General features: G+C 39.7%; 1 protein-coding gene across 4 annotated transcripts in view; it reads right to left on the minus strand.

Annotated features, from left to right (window-relative positions):
* Window positions 1–17954, minus strand: part of grm8b (glutamate receptor, metabotropic 8b) — a 95599-nt gene that overhangs the window by 28313 nt on the left and 49332 nt on the right. For all 4 annotated transcript variants that reach the window (XM_058645220.1, XM_058645219.1, XM_058645218.1 and 1 more), the window contains exons 4-6: window positions 11995–12130; window positions 8782–8936; window positions 8561–8698 (exon numbers count right to left, since the gene is read on the minus strand). In XM_058645220.1, coding sequence (XP_058501203.1) covers window positions 8561–8698; window positions 8782–8936; window positions 11995–12130 — 429 coding nt within the window. The remainder of the gene's footprint in view (window positions 1–8560; window positions 8699–8781; window positions 8937–11994; window positions 12131–17954) is intronic.

Consider the following 17954-nt stretch of genomic DNA (forward strand, 5'->3'; position numbering starts at 1 on the left):
ATTTTCTAACAAGCGTTGATGCATAATGATGACACGAGTCCAACACTGGACACGGCATGAAGGCAGAATTAAATGCCTGACTCGCAGTTTTATGACAGCTCTGCTGGCATTTCAATTATACATCACTTGCAGGACAAATCTAATTACCTCTCTAATTACACACCCACTTCCACCTCTCTGGCATCCTTCTGTTTACACAGGTTAGTGGTGATGGGATAAGTTCAGGGAAACCCGCTGAGCCTCAGTGTCTCAAACGAAAGAGAATACATTTCCATTAATAGAGTATTTTATTGGTGCAGTTGTTCATCAGTAACAGAGACATCAGCAGAGGGTTTATGATGGTGTTTCATCTGATTCTGACTGGGACAACATCAAGGCATGAATTTGCCACAGTCATGTCTCAGAGCTGCTCACATATTCATGGATTCATCTTGTGACCACAAAGAACGGAAATCTACTCATCATAAAAACAATTTTGTTAAATAAAAAAAAAAATACTGCCCATCTCTATGTTTAGAAACTGATTTGCATGAACAACAAACAGATCATCAAGTATGATTCGGCTGAAAAATGGCAATTTTTGGCGATATTGCCTAATTTTATCATCCTAATTGAGCTGTATGACCATGATGTATTTGGCCTGCATTTTTTTGTTGTTCTATTATCCAGCTTGCAAAATGAAAACAGAAGAAATAGAGTGACTGAACACAGAAATACATCATGACATACATTCCCTCCTTGCCTTTGCAGCAAGAAGACCCAGGTTCGCGATCCGGTCAGAACAAGGGTCTTTCTATCTAAAGGATTTACTTTCTATCTAATCTAGGGATTAGGTAAATTGGACACTCTAAATTGACCGTAGGTGTGAACGTGACAGTGGATGGTCGTTTGTCTCCATGTGGCCCTGTGATGGACTGGCGACCTGTCCAGGGTGAACCCCGCCTATCGCACTATGTCAGCTGGGATTTGCACCAGTGCTCCCCTTCAACCCTCATGTGGAGGATAAAGTAAATGAAGATGGATGAATGTGTAGTTTTTTCAGGGGTTAAAGGTCAGATTAAACAGGTTAGTTGTCTGTCTTGCTGGACTAAAATGAGTTAAAATGCAACAAACAGCAACTCTTTGCCTTGCAGCTCCAAATCTAAGCCTGTAAAAAATGATTGTCATCAGTGGGAGGTAGAATGAAAGCTGCTCCCTGTCATTTTCTCCTTTTCCTCCTCTTCAGAGAAAACGGCTGAAAAAAAAAAATAAAATTCTGAGTGCTGCACTACACGCGAAACAGCTGCTCAATGGAGGCGTTTTCTCCCCTTCAGAGATCATCGCTGCTTTCAAACTGAAGGAAAAAAAGACGCCTGGCCCCTCTCGACACCACTTCTTCATCTGCTGATGTTGCTAACCAAACAAATGCAGCACAGGAAAAACTCGCGCACACACACAAAAGAGATGTTCACATGCAAATCGGGCTTTTATATCCAGTCAGCACAAAGTAACATTGTTTCAAAAATGGTGGGAAAACAATGCGGCTCTTAACTCGGCGCCCAAATTGTTCAACAAAGTGGAAGAAAAGAATCAAATATTCATGTTCTCTGGTAAAAGTGTTTGCGTCTCCATGAGGAGGAGTGAAAAACAAAAGCAACTCCTCCTCCACAGCTATTAATATTGAATCCCTGATGCAGAGTGAAGATTTACATCTGCAGCTTAGTTTGCTCAAATACGTCAACACATTTCAACATCTGAGGGTCATGCTGGATTCTAAATCTTTGTTTTCTAATTTTCTACAACCTGAATTTTTTTCAAATTCATGTAATAATTACAATTCATCCTGCTCCCAACAGAAAATAATAATAAGTGTGGTGGTGGGGGTGGGGGGGGCTTAGCGGTGGTGAACCTGCCTCAGCAGTACCATGTTACATTGCACTGACCATATGTGCACGTTTACACTCCTGGTGGATTCATTTGTGAGGTGAACAGCGTGTGTGCGCGCTGCACTCCTGCATGTGTGCTCAGAGCTGCAGCCATCATCAACGATCCTCGCCATCACAGCCTGTTTTCCCTCCTGCTGTCTGGGAAAACGTACAGGAGCATCTGCTCCAGATCCTGGAGTTTTTCCCCACAGGCAGTCAGGATCATAAATGGAATGTGTTCCCTCAAACTTTCCTCCAACTGTTCCGTTTTGCTTCTCCTTTATCTTACTCGCATAGAAAAAAAAAATCTTGATTGTTGTTGAGTAGTTGTGTTCCTCTCATCAGATGAGCATGGAGAGACTCTTTCCTTTCATATGAGACACATGACCTGAGGCAATCTCTCCATCCTTCAAAACTCTGAGCTCATACTCAGGTGGGAGAGATTGTAATCATTTTTTTATGCCCTTAAAATGACCTGAAAATTCAAGGTATAAGCCTATGTTTTGTTTTGTTTAACTGTCTTTGAGAAGGCATGTAGATTCTATTAACTGTCAGTCCATCATTGTTACGATTTGCTGAGCTGGTGGCAAACGTCCGTGTATGTGTACTAATAATAAAAAATAATAAAAATTCATCTTGAGAATTGAATCCTTTCACAAAACACAAACCAATGAAAGTGTCACAACATCCGCAGTATTTCTAACAAGTCTGTGATTACAAAATGGATAAAGCCTATGGTTTAAATGAATCACCTGGTTTTCTGAACAGCCTGTCTGTCACTGACCGGAATGCTGGGGGTTTGTATTGAGTTGAGGTGCAAATGAAAAAAGTTGTCTCCATTATCCAAACAAGCCTTCCTGTCAGCTGCCGCTACTCGCACACAAACAAACAGACACTAATTATAGATCAGAGTCGATGAGCGGCTGACAGGGAATCCATCGAGCAGAGGCTGCAGAGACCGGGGTCGACTCAGAGACACAGAGGTCTGCTGATGTCTGCTTGCACAGAGGGGAATGCTTTGACTGCAAAGTGCATCACAGATTCAAGTTTTTACACTGTTGCAGGTGAGTCGCATCTGTACGCTTCTGTGAACAGCTGTCATGTGTGAGCTCACATTTCTGAACCAGAATATTCTGACACTTTGGCAGTCTTGTATAAAGTACCTTAAAGGGATACAGTGAGTAAAATGATGTTACCAGAAAATGACACTTTAAAAAGTCACTTTTTTATAATATTACTTAAAAAAGTAAAAAAGTAAGTCTTAACCCATATGACATTTACTGATATAAAATGCACTGCAGCTCATCAAGACTAGACAATGCTATATAAATACAGACCATTACCAATTCTTCTTCTTCTGGTTTTATTTGGTAGTAACAAGTAACAAAGATACACTAAACTTTTGAATAAATAAGGGTTATGATAACCGTTCCCTGGTTTTGAATGTGAATATACTGTGGTTAAGGCTTGGAAAACAAGTTTTCATCCAAATATCAACATCCTCTTCATTAACCAACAATTCTTCATCACAGCGGCAAAACCTGCCAATTTTCTATAACCTTTGGTCTTGGCCTGTGGTCTGCTGCTGTTTGAAGACGATGTTACACAACACCTTCTTTTCTATGTGATAAAATGCACCTGATTTTCTTTTTGGTAAAAACTTACAGAACACAAAACTAATATCAAACACTACTTCAGGGCATTTTAAAACTCATAATTTTCCTTTGACACAAAAAATATATAGTAATAATGCATGATATCCATTCTGAATGATGAAATATTATGGAATATTACATGTATTCTCAATGGATTATCCACAATTCTATGGTTGTACTTACATGATGATTAAAGTCAACTTGCGAGGTGTGCTTTTATTGGAGGGAAATTTATTCATCAACTATAATAAAGATTTAATGACTTTAGTTCTTTTAAATATTCAGAGGCCGTCACCCATTAAAAATCTTAATTAATCAGACACCGCTTATGTCTCAACTTTATATGCTCCCAATTTCAGTTTGAAGTTGAATGTAAATCTTAAATAGCACTTACTGGTGAGTCACCACACAACGGAAACAAAACACAACAAAACATGGTCGATAAAAATCTCCCCTGTCATTTTTTAAAATGAAAACTAATTCCTATAGATATGGTTCATTCAGAGCACCATCTCACCCTAAACAGTGAAGAAAGAAGTCAATTAGTTTAAAATGTTACATAAATTCCCCAACAAGCAGTCAGGAAGGAGGAGGAGGAGCTAAAGGTGGTGGTTACGTGGATTTAGAGGAGAGATAGTTATTAGCGTAATGAATCGTTTTTTGTTTTTTTTCTTACTCTGGCAGGTGCTGTGAATCGGCAGCTGCGAGCGCCGTGGTGCGGTGGTGTTACCCCTGAGTTGTGGGCGATGGAACATCATCCTCAGACCTCAGGCCACCATGTCTAATGGATATTTAATTATCCTTATTATTACAATGAATGCATAGGCCTTCCCCAGTGTTCTCTGGAGGGACTAAGCTGAGTGTACTCTGATCTCAATCCGCTCCTGAAGCTGCTGCTGCTGCTGCTGCTGCTTCTGCGTCTCTGCTCCAGAGTTTGGAGGTTTGAGGTTACAGACTTCAGGGTATGAGAGAGAATCGACGGAGCTAATGCTGCACCCACACAGCTCCCAGTGTGCCGCCACATTGTCATCGGACCAATGCTCCTGAATCACTATCAACAATAACTAGCTTTCATTAGGGCAGTAAAGGATTCATGCAGCGCAAGCCTTGTTGTCTCGTTGTTTTTTTATCTTTTATGACGAGTCCTTGGTTCTCAAACTGTGGTACGCGAGCTGTTCAACTGTGATCGGAGTGCAGCGGAGGACTTTTGACCGGAACAAATAACAAATAACAGAATAATAATAATTAGAGTCACCTTATGTCTCGCTCCATCTTAATCTAATTTCACTATACCAGTGTGTGAGGAAGAGGCAGAGAATGGGAGAGCAAATTATCTTGATTGATATAATTGGAATAAATCTGCCTCCTGTGAAAGTCTGTATCTGACTTTGAGCTCAATATTTTCTTGGTTGGTATGTGGTATAAAAAGTTTGCCATGGCCAAGCGGATAGGGGAACTTGGCTTGTAACTGGAGGGTTGCCGGTTCTAGTCCCCACCGATTTAAAGGGCTGGGGTACTCCTGAGCAAGGTACCCAACCCCCATGGCTGCTCACTGCTCTTAATTCTAGGAAGGTTCCTAGCAGAGAATGGGCTAAATGCAGAAAATTTCCTGAAGCGATTCATAAAGTAAACGAAAAATAAACTATGCTAGGCAGCTGTTGGCTGTAACTTAACAATTAATGGACAGACATTAGAGTGGCATACATTAAAGATTTTCAATTAATGTTTTCAGAGACTGTTGGGACAAAAAAAAACAAAAAAATAAATGTACTTAATATTTCCAAGCCTTTTAATTAAGTACATTGTGTATATTATGTTTTAAATAACATGCATACAATTAATAAGAATTATTCATTCAGATATCAACCATATCTCTCATATTTCCTTAAGCTGCACCCAGAGGGAACAAGAGAGAGAGATTTGCATTTTCTTCTTCTTTTTTTTTAAATGAAAACAAATGTGACTTATGAAAATAGAAAAGGCTTTGGACAGATCCTCGCACGTTATCATGCGATGGGTTCTAATTTTATACACACACTATAGACACACTTTCATACACAGACCTGCAGCTTGTCAGCACTGAAAAAATGTGCACACACACATACACACACACACACAGCGAGAGAGAGAGGGAAATGTTGACCCGCTGACTCAGCCGTTTGTCACTTTGTGTGATGACTCTGCTGCAGCTCCAGAACTCAATATGGAGCCTCTAACACAATCTTATGAGAGTTGCGTCCTGACAGCAGCAGCAGCAGCAGCAGCAGCAGCAGCAGACTGATCAAAGCCATCCACTGAGCTCAGGTAAAGACTTGCAGCGTTATCAGAGCAGCAGCTGGGACATGGCAGCTATTCACAGAGCGCTGACACTGTTGTTCTGCCGTTTCATTTCTGTCTGCAGCTGGCGAAAGGCTGACGCTCGCCCACATCTGCCCAACACCGCCTACAAATCCTATTTTGCATGTCGGACATGTTAGTAAAGGATTTAGACCTCTGTGGACCCCTGTTATACACAAAAAATCCTCCCGAATCAGGCAGGATTACAAGCCGGTGCAGGGAGTGAGCAGTCAGCACAGACTCAGCAAACGATGGGACCAGAAATCAGAATAACAACGTATTTCAGTTATCTCAACTAAGGCCCGAAAACTAGTGTGTCAACAAACCCTAGAAATATAGAAACAAATCATCATCTTCTGCTTTATCCTCCACATGAGGGTCACAGGAGGCGCTGGTGCCAATCCCAGCTGACATAGGCGGGGTCCACCCTGGACAGGCTGCCAGTCCATCACAGGGCCACACAGAGACAAACAACCATTCACCAGAGCAGACTTGGCAGTGAGTTTTAACCACAGTGAGGACAAAGCAGCTGACACAAGGGGGAGCTCCATGGAGAAAAAGGTGAAAAACCGACCAGACTTGCAAAGTTCCGCTTTAACAACATACTGTAATGCCAAAATATTGTGTATTTCAACATTAAGATTAAATGAAACAACCTGTACACACTTACCCTATGCCCTCAAATGAACTACTGTCCACCTCCACTCCACTAGGTGGCAACATGCCTGGAATTCACCATGTTTTTGTCACCGTTTCTTTCATAATTTCCAGGTTTAAATTGTGAGAAAACTGTGGCATTATCTGGGTATGTTCGAATGTTAGTACGTTATGTACTATTTCAGTCAGATCAACATGTAAACATGTTTTTATAAAAGTCTTGTTTTAGTTTCTTTTTTTCCCTTATGTTATTTACTGAATATGGTTTTAGTTAACCTCACCTGGCTTCTACTTTAGCATCCCATGAATACAGCCGAGAGATGGCTCTGTTCTTTTTTTTGCAAATGTAGCTGTAAATGCTGATGCTGTCTCACATGGCCACAATGCAAAATCCCACTTAGCATTATATATGTGGCACAAACCCAGGAAGTATCTTATTTATAAGTGCGTTACCATATGCCATTTGTATGTACTGCAGCTATAAATGGCCTCATTTATATGAAGGATCTTGACTACAGATGTGAACAAGTTTGCCTCAAATGTCTCATTACAAAAGCAAAAAAGAAATAAAAAATAACACGTTCATGTTCATGCATGTCCTGTGGCCCTGGAGTCTTCTGGGCTAATCATCTGTACAGCATTTGGCTGGACATGTCTCAGCTGTGACGCTGTGTGACATTTGGTGGTGAGGGAACAGGAAAGTTTAGACAAGAACAAAGACCAAAGCAGTTCTTGGGAAGATTAATAATATGGGTAAAGGTAAGCTAAAGGTAAGCTCACATAGAACCATACAACTCTGCACAAACATGTCTTTCTGCCAACTTTCTATGTGATAAAATGCACCTGACGTTCTGTGAAAACGGATAAATATGTTTGTAAATGTTTTTTGTTTAATTTTATCTGACCTCTGCTGTTTTTTGATGTGCTAAATCATTTTTTTTGTTGATCATACAATTAGGTCCATTTCTGGATACATGGATTTCTTCTTCTTTCACTGATTTCCCATTCTGTGCGCCATCAGCAGAGGCTACACACACACATACTGTATCAGCAGCACAGGAATAAAAAGCATGGGGTTTGGAGCTTGAAATGAGCCTCCTCACAACAGCTCAGATGGAAACAAAGATTGTAACCTAACTGTCGCTTTGTAGTTTTGGGGCTTTAGACTACACGGTGAGAACAGAGGACACAGATAGAGATTTGGGAGAGGCATCGGAGGGGAAGTTAGGTGTGTGTGTGTGTGTGCAGAAGAGAGAGTTTTTTTTAAAGAAGTGAGGGATTAACCTTATTACTGTCAAGTTCAGTCTGTAGCCTGCAATCACAAATTAATTTCAAAGTTTTTTTAAAAGCCAGAGAAATTGGGACCAGGGAGAGGAGAGAATAGGAGAGGAGAGGAGAGGAGAGGAGGATACAGTGTATGAAAGAAGAAGGATGTAGTGATGCAAAAGGGAAAAGAGGAACACGTATTGCCTCGGGTCAACTGTAGCGCAGGACTTAAGTGAGTCTGTCCATGCTCATCTGTTGAGGAAAGCTCAGGATAAAACGTATTTGAATAACTGGCAGATAAAACTCTCGAGCAATCTTGTCCACTGCAGCTCTTAAAAAAAGCATGGAAAAGAGTAAGAAAATGCATAAGGAGTTGGGATGGAATAAAAACAAAGAGTTATTTAAAGGTGACCAAGAAGAGGATGATGTATGGAAAGAGATGGAAGACAAAGAGTTATTACCTCTGCCAAAGAGGTAAAGTTTTTGTATGTCTGTTTGTTTGTTTGTTTATGAGCAGCATAAATCAAATAGGAGTAGGACAGATTTTGGTTAAATATTCTGGGGATAAGTCGGATATACTGTACAAGAAATGATTTGATTTGTGTTTGAGATCCAGACACAATCGACACAGTGGGAAACTGAGTGGACGTGGTGGAGGTCTGTTCTCCATGAATGCTTTCTCTACCTTATATTGAGAGTGACAGAATGTAAAGACCAGCTGGAACACAATGATTTTCATACCAGTACATTTCTTTGGGCTTCCCGGTCTCTTGCCGTGCATCCCCAGCTTACAGCCAAAGTTTTCCTCCCAGAACTCAGCAAACCAGACGTTTCTGCGATTGTTGGACAGCGAGCGGCTCTTGAAGTAACGGTCAAACGCTGCCAACAGACAAAACAAATTGAAATGACCATCATGGTTCTTCACAGGTTGCCACATATCACGGTGTTATTTCCTTCCTCACCATCCACAGAAGCCCTCTTGGGGAGGATAGTGATGGCGCCCTCAGCCACGCGTTCCTGCTGGACCACCGGAGAGATCTTAGAGCCCCAGCTGTCAGAGCCCACCCACAGGAAGTGACCCGTTAGGTTGTTACGTTTTGCCGCGTCCAGGATTCGTCTGTCAGCATCAGAGGAGACAGATGTAAGAGAGTAAGTAGAGAGAGACAAGGTGCAGATGAGGCTGATAAGGAGTGTCAGAAGATGTCAGGTACTGAACAACAGACAGTGGAGGACACTAACTGCATTCATTTACCTGCAATGTTGAGGTATTTGAACTTTATTCTTCAAACATTTACCGTACAAATGACACTCTTTTTCCCAAACAAACACATTTAGTGACATCACTATTGTAAATAGGATAAGAAATAAATGGTGATTATGATGATGCATCATTATGCTGCAGGTTCCAGTTCAAAAGCTCAAATGTACGGCTGAAGCATGTAAACAAAAAGAGTCGTTATTGTCAAAAAAAAATGCAAAACACAAGAGACAAATATAATCCAAAGTAGCAGCTGAGGGTCAGGGTATATGAACACATAATCCATAAACACCATCACAGAGGAACCTGAGGAGAAGGAACAGGAAACCAAACTGAACAAATGAGCCAATAAAGAGGAGCACAGGGACTAAATATCCTAGGAAAAATAATTGGACTTAGGTGAAACACAACAGGGCGAGGCAGAGGTCAGAGTTGACGAGATGTGGTGTTTTCAAAATGGCAAAATCCAGGGAGGTCATTTTTAAGTAAGTAAGTCGACATATTGTTCCTTAAGTCATGTAGAATTTAGGATCGTTTAATTTGTCTTTAAAAAAAAGGAGGCCCAGATTAGCATTACATAATATACAGAGTATAATCGGACATTGACAAGATAAGAAAGTAAGTCATTTTTTATTTATATAGCACCTTTCACAAATATGGAATAAAATAGATAAAAACCAACAGGGTACATTAAAAACACAGGTTTAAAAACAAATAAACAAACAGGAAAATGCAATAAAAAGAATAAAGCAATAAAAATATACAAGGAAAAAACATTGAATGTAAAAACAGGGACCAACTTGAGCAACCTAAAGTGCAGAACAAGAGAACATAAATGAAGATATCAACTCCAAACATCACAAAAACAAAAGTTCACGCAATGTCCAACCAAAAACACAATATCCCACAGTCATAAAGTGGAAGATCATGAGAAATGAGGGTCATTTAGAAAATAATAAATAAAGTGACAGACCAGCTGCAACATTTATGTGATTGGCACAAGGATATGCCAATAACCCAAAAATATACTGTGTTTTACCCTGAAATGGGCCATTCTGCTTTATGAGTACTGTTGGTCATCAAAATGCTAATTTTGACTTTTTTTTATTTTTTCATTTATTTTTAGATACTATTATGAAGTTATTTGAATTCTCCCTGAGTCATATGGATGAGTGAATGCTGCTGAGACACACCGTCAACCTAGAGGGTATTTCATCAACACTGATGTCCTGTACAAAGAACACGGTCATCTACGTCGTCTGAGGAGACTGAGGTCTTCTGGACTGTCGTTAAATACACCAGACGCCTCTGTTAAATATTGAGATTTTAGACATTTCCCTGGTAATTGTCAGGGATTAACCCACTTCTTTTAAAGTGTTTTTAACTGATCTACAGTTCGGCATTGTTGGGCTTGAGTCTTGTGTTGGACGTCTCTTCCAGTGACAGCACTCTGACCAATCAGTGGCCGGCAGTCTGGCTCAGCATGCTGGGAACCTCACCAGAGCAGGTACTAAAAAGAGTATCTGGTACCGGGTACTATGCTAGTGGAGAACGCGACTTAACCGTGCCGTGCCGTGCCGTGCCGGTGGAAACACGCCATAATTAGAGGAAATAAAAAGAGGACCAGCTCAGTACTGGACTCTGGACTTCACAGAGAAAGTGGGTGAGAGGAGGATGTTAGCAAAACTGAAATCAATCATCAACACCTCTACACCCACTACATGGTACTGTGGAGACTTTACACAGCACTTTCAGCAGAAGACTGCTGCACCCTCAATGTAGTGTTTCAAAAAGGTCCATCACCTATATTACTATCACTATTTACTTGATATATACTATATATATATATATATATATATATATATATATATATATATATATATATATATATATATACATATATATACACACATATATATATATATATATATACATATATACACACACATATACATATACACACATATATATATATAATACATCTTATTAGTATAGCACCTTTCATACAAGGATTGCAGCTCAAAGTGCTTCACAATAAAAGGAAAATAAAATGTAAAAAGCAAATACACCAATAAAACACAACTCAGGGTGGAATGAAAAGGAAAAGTGTAAAGTCAAAACGTAATAACCCTGTTTCAACTTTGAAATCAAACAAAAGATGCATATAAAACAGTAAAAATAGGACAAATGTATATATACACTATATAGACTATGCTATTTTGAATGCTTATTCTGTAAAGTACACTTGGATGTCTTATAATTGAGACTTATAATAATTATTATTGTTGTTCCCACTGCAGTCAGATTGTTTAAACACAATGTTTAAATGCACCTTCATGTAAGTATTTTTCATGTTTGTATACTGTATGTTATGTCCATACTTTGTACATTACTTACTGTACGTATATTATTCAGTATCTTGCCTAGCTCTCCGTGAACATTTGATACTGTAACAAATAAATGTTCCCAGCGTGGGATCAATAATAGTTAATATTACTACATCTGATCTTATACACTGTATATTCATTTGAGAAACACGAGGCATAACCTCTCTGGTCCTTGGAAGTTTCAGCCATCTCCTCTTGCTTTTGTGAAGTCACATGATCAGTGATTTCTCTGCACGTGATACAGAGATCGAAATAATTGTGGTGCGGCGATTTGAGTTATATTTGGAGAGTTTGTATTCCTCTACGGTATGGATTTTCTTCTGCCCATTTAATACTTAAAAGTTAACAAAATCCAAATATAAAATAAAGGTTTTTTGGGATGTCACTTTAAACCGTTCAATTTAAATAAGAAAACAAACATCCCTCCATGTCCTTATAATATAATATTATATAGTATAGTATAATATTGGTCATTAAGGCCATCGACCACAGGGTCACTATGGGCTGACATGTAACGTGTGTATTTGTACCTGATGTCGTCCTCGTTGGCAAACATGATGACAGCGCGGGCGTTGGGCGTCTCGAGCAGACGGAGAACGATCTTGTCAAACTCACCGAGTCTCGGCTCTCGAGGAACTTTCAGAGACTGAGCGATGCAGACGCCGCCTGAGCGAGAAGGACGGAAAGAGTCAGTGTTGTGTCACAAGATGCACTCGTGCTGCGTGAGGAAACATGGTTTACACTAATCTATGCAGTGCTTCGGATGTAGAAAAACTCCTTTGAATACTGTGTAATCACTTTAAACACAGTAATAATGAGCTCAAGACAATAACTTGTATACTCCAGCTTCAGAAAAAAAAAGTAAGACATGGAAGCTAATATACAAGGTGTAAGGAAAACAATGTTTTTAAGCTGCAAATAGACTGCACTTACAGAATACAGCACATTTCTACCTCAACAGACAAAGAACTTGACAAAACTTTGCCAAACTTGTCCTTCATTTACATACACAGCTGCCACACAAGGTGCAACATCCCAACAACTTGGGATTCATGCATACATTCATGCTCAAGGACACTTTGACATCAGGGCAGGAGGAGCCAGACACTGAGGCCAACTGTGCAGTTAGAGGACAACCGTCTCCGTAACACTCACCAGAGTTTTGTGTTCGTAAGGAAAACTATTGAATTCAATATATTGTCAAATTGTTTCATAGGGTGTCAGCATTTTTAGAGTGATGTCGAGTATTTGATCTCACTTGGATGTGGAGGATTCAGTGGTGCTGGGTTCAGATGTATTATGAGGACATCCTGATGGAACATGAAGCTACGAGGAAAACCATGAACTCTTCCTCTGTTACTCACTGTACCAAAATAAACCACGATCTTCACCAGGAAACTGGTTTCTATGTTTGTTCAGCAGTGTGAGCATCTGCCTGCAAACAAGTTAACACGTCTGCTTCTATCTGTAAATCTGTAAATGAGCACACTTTATCTCCACCACTGTTTATCTGTTAGATGTGGTATTATTTTCTCTGTAGCTTCATTATGCCTCTGCTATAATGTTTTAATTAACTTCACTGTTCGCCTTGGATATTTTTTATCTCCACTCTGCTGCTGTGACGCTTCACCACAGGGATCATTAAACTTTCATCCACAGTCTCTGAAACAAAGGTCAGGAGGTCTATTAATGCTGTCAGAGACTAAATACTGTCAGATTATCACTAACATCTCAATAATAGGGGTCTACCAGTGGGATTCCTTTTTGCAAGCATGCATTTAATCACATACAAAAGAAAAACATAGATAAAAATCACCTGTGGACTGTGTAACGGGCAGATGAAGAGAATGATGAGGGAGAAAAGTCATTAAGAGGATGGGAAATGTGAAGGTGGGGAAGAATGAGATGCTTGCAGACCTGCACAATTAAATTAGGGCAAAGTTATAGAAAAACTTCTAAAGCTTTGAGTGTTTCCTGGTCAGCACAGTGATCTCAATCATCTCAATGGGGGAAAAACACCTGGAACTTCTTGGTCCAGAAGAACCAACTTCAGGTGGAAGAGACACACAGAAGCCCACTTGATATCACATTGCATTAAATTAACTCATGATGAAAAGGGTTTTCTGGTCTTCTCTTTTCCAGGAGCTCTGAACACAGTGTGTGAGGCTGTCCCTCCAGTGAAGCACCATGGTAGCAGCATTATTGTGCTGGGGGCCTTCAGTGGCAGGGACAGTGGGTCAGGCGTGATGGAAAGATGAATGCTGAAACCGAAGTCAGTGAAGTAAGTCTGCACCAGAGTGTATCTGATTAAAACTCAGGGAACCTTATCACATTTCAGGATGACAATGAAGCAATTGAGACAACTCTGAAGTGTCTTCAGGAAGTGTCTGTCTGTCTGTCTGTGCTTGAGAGGCCCAGCCAAAGTCCAGATATTAATCCTTTAACACTGGGCATATTGCGGAAGAATGAAGAAACTTCAAAGCCAACATGTGGTTACTACAGTCATTTCACTCGCACTGTTGCAGGAAGCCAGCGAATCAGCGTCTTTGTCACCAGAGAGGAGAGAATTGGAAAAACACCTGTACATAGTTACTTCACCCCACAGATTGGGAGTGAAGTGTTGTTTTTAGTGGCTCTGTTTGTTTGTTTGTGTTTCCACACTTGCACTTGCCAATATGACCAGCAGAGGCCGCCAGAGTCTTGTTTTCAAGATGACTGCAACAAATATTATGAAGTCCCAGCAGCATTAGGGAATATCTGGAAAGACAGTCAAGTCCATGACGTTTTTTTGGCCTGTACTGTTGTCAAAGACATTTCTTAAATTTCACAACTCCACCTGAACAAATTCTACGGGGGAAAATTGGTGACAGAAGCCTCATTAATGGGATGCATTTACACATCCATCGAGGAGTTTTAGACTGGAGAAACCATCACTCAACAGAGGAGGTGGACTAAGACACCACTATCAGCCACCTACAATGCTGTCCTGAGCTCTCTTCCAAAAAGATTCAACAAGCAAACACATAACAACAACAATGAAGTCCAACAGCCACATAATAGTAGAGACTGGCTCTCAAGTGACCCACAGAGGCTTGTTGCATGAATGGGGGGAAATCTGCCAATTCTGATTGACTTGTTTCAATTCTTTGGCCTGTTTTTGGATATTGAGTCTCACACAAATATTATTTTAAATATGCTTTACAGAGTTCAAATTTCAAATTTAACAAGCAAAGTCTGGTGTAAATAAAACTTTAAACAATTCACTGCATTAATATGCAGTTAATTGTAAATAACTGTCAGATATCGAGTTATTCTGTCAAAATGGGCAAAAGCACTTAACTCACAGGCCATTTTCTGGCCCTTTTTACGGTGAAAATAAGCAAGAAAGTCCAGACTGACATTGTGAGGTTAGGTGTTAAAAGGGTTAAAAAAAGAGTTCCTCACTCTGCCTCTGGTATTCAAAATTAACAGATATTAAAAAGGAGAAGTAAACCTGCTTAAAAAAGGAGATTGTTTCATTTCCTATTGGCAGTAGAACAGTTGGCTTTTCTTGTAGAGCACGGACAGTGTCAAGGTGGTAATGTATTTAATTGCAGTGTCTGAGCAGTAACTCAACAACTTTAAATCATTAATTCATGTTAAAAAAAGGTGCAAACTCTGTGGCTTAACTGTCAAAATCAAGCAGTAGATGGTGAAATGACCACATTAACCAAGGTGTCATGTCATCATCTGGAGCAGAGTCAGTCGACGCAGGAATAAATGCTGAATGTATGTATTCCCCCTGGCCAGATTTATCAGTGCTTATGAGTTTTCAGTTTCACTTGTCAATGTGACATAGATTTCTACCCCAATGGTTTTTGCTTCATTGTAGAGCTGTGTACACTGCTCTTAACTGTGCTCTCATTCATTACGCCTTTCTCCCTCTCTCCCTCCACTGGCAGCACCGGAGGAGATCCAATGCTTCGGTGTGCCGTCGAATATTCAGTCTCATACTGTCCTCGTTTTAGTTTCAACTGCGGTAGCTGCAGGTGTTCCCAGGAGAGGCATGGCGTTTACACAGTGACAGACAGCAGTTCCCACACATGTTCCATGCAATCTGATGGAGCCTGAGAAGATGTGTGAGGAACGAAAAAAAAAAAAAGGTAAAGTCGTTAAGTCTGGATGGGCAAGGGTTGACTGAAAACTACAAACTGCTGCTAAACAAATATGTCCGTTAGTGAAATTAATTGTTGCTGAGTGGTATTATCGTATTATGTGGAGTACATGTTGTTTGCTTTATGGTGTACAATGAATGTCCAAAAGCACTAATAAACATATCTATCCATCTATCTGTCTGTCTGTCTAAGACTGGTTATGACTAATGAATACATTCCATCCCAGTGCTGTATTATAAAAGGGAAACAAAGTTGTCTACCTTCCTTGTCACATCATTAAACTCAATTGTATGTCCTCACACTTCAGGTTTGTGACATTGCTCCTGCAGCCTTAGCAGAGCAGTTTGTTGTTGTTGTTGCTGTTGTTTTTAAATTCGGAATTCTGAGCCTCTGAGAACATGAGATGACATTGAACACAGTGGAGACTGCGGCACAATCAACCCCTCACACTGTAAGCTGTTCCGGCTTAATTGGCTCCGGAGAGGTTTTTTTTTATTTTTCGATTCGTCCAGAAAGATGGAGCAACTTGGTGGCTGAGTGTCGCAGGAAGTCTTGAGGGAAAATGTCAGAGGCTAAAAAGAAAAAAAGAAAAAACTCCGTCTGACCTCCGTCGTTTAAACCACAAAGTGTCTGAGATGTTTTAATGAGGTAAAACTAGCGTTAGAGAGTTTAATATCACTGCAGCAAAGATAGAAAAATATATCAATAAGGCTGATGGCATGTCTTCACCAGAGTAACCTTTTTTCATATCACTAAGGATTTTAATTAACCCTTTAACACCTAAGCCTCAAAATGTCCGTCTGGGTTTTTTTTTTTTTTTTTACTTACTTTAAGCATAAAAGAGCCAGAAAATGTCCTGTGAGTAAGTGCTTTTGTCCATTTTTTCCAGGATAACTTTCAATATCTGGCAGTCATTTACAATTTACTGCATGTTAACAATTAAGTTTTATTGAGAAAAAACACTGTAGATTTTGCATGTTGAATTTGAAACAGTATGAAACATATTTGAAATAACATTTGTTTGAGTTTTGTGATGTACAAAAACTATGCAACAGCAACAGCAACCCTAACCCTAACCCACTGTGATAACCAAAGATTCCTACATCAATTCCTACAGTAGTCTGATTTTACATTCTGTTAAAAGCACTTTGAGATGTTTGTGGGTCGTTTATGACATCTTTTTGTCTTATTTCAAAGAGAAACAAATGCTAATATTGTGCACATTTTGATTGTATGCACTTCATGCACCTGTGATGACAAAGACACGTTTATGTTTTTATTTTAACTAGTTACAAATAATACTGTGTACTTCTTTTACACACTGAGATGTGGGAAGGACAGGTATGATCAAAATAATTTTATTGCTAGTTCTTTTAATTTTTTTAAAGCATTTTTTTTTTTTATGTACGTTTTACATTTGTCATCACCTGCTGTTTACTAGCTGCAGAAAATGTCTGGCCCAGCTACATAACTCGGTTGAAAATGCGGCCCGACTGAGTTTGTAATTGAATAGTCCTGATGTCTTTTTTTCCGAGCCCTGAAAATGTAATCGAGAAAGCTGTTTATTTGTGTGGAAACACAGTTGTTAGGAGCAAAAGAGGCTCCTTCACAAACCCTTCTTCTAAATTAAGTTTCAGCCATAGCTGTTTAGCTTTCTTGCAAAAATGTCCTTGCATAACACCGTCTCTTTCAGATGACAGTAGTGAAAGCTGCTTGTTGTTGCAGTTTGTTTTGTATTTCCAGAGACAAAGCAATCTCCAAACTTTATTTTATGTTTGTTTGGGTTTTTTTTTTTGTAATATTTTCAAGAGAAAGTAATAATAAAATAAAATGTGGACATTGTGTAGTCGTTGGACCTCCATCTGGTTAACGGTCATTTCTGGCACATCATACAAAGGTCAACTGAACAGAACATTATAACTGAGACAAGTGTATCCCACTCATCTTCTTGGCCACCCTTAAACATAATTATTACCATTGGTTCGCGTCAGTTAAATCAGCAGTGTAGTAAGATCAAATATTAATGTCACGGAGATTAAACGCCTGTCTCTGTAAAAGACAGATATCTCTGTGAATGTCTGATCCTGTCTGATCTTGTGGCCGCAGGACAAAGAATGGAGATGAAAACGTTTATGAGCCTGCTGCCATTATCATCACCGCGCCATTCACCGTGGAGCTGAGAGGACGTCGGCAGCCACTTATTCAAGACATGGCTTCATTTAGAGGCTTTCTGAGTAAAACTGATTCCATTCCGTACAAATGAAGATGTGAAGATCAGACCCACCGGCAGCAGCTCACCTCTTTTTCCTTCATTTGACTTATTTCAGACATTTGAA

This window comes from Solea solea, chromosome 12, assembly GCF_958295425.1.
Source record: "Solea solea chromosome 12, fSolSol10.1, whole genome shotgun sequence".
In the NCBI taxonomy this organism is placed as follows: Eukaryota; Metazoa; Chordata; class Actinopteri; order Pleuronectiformes; family Soleidae; genus Solea; species Solea solea.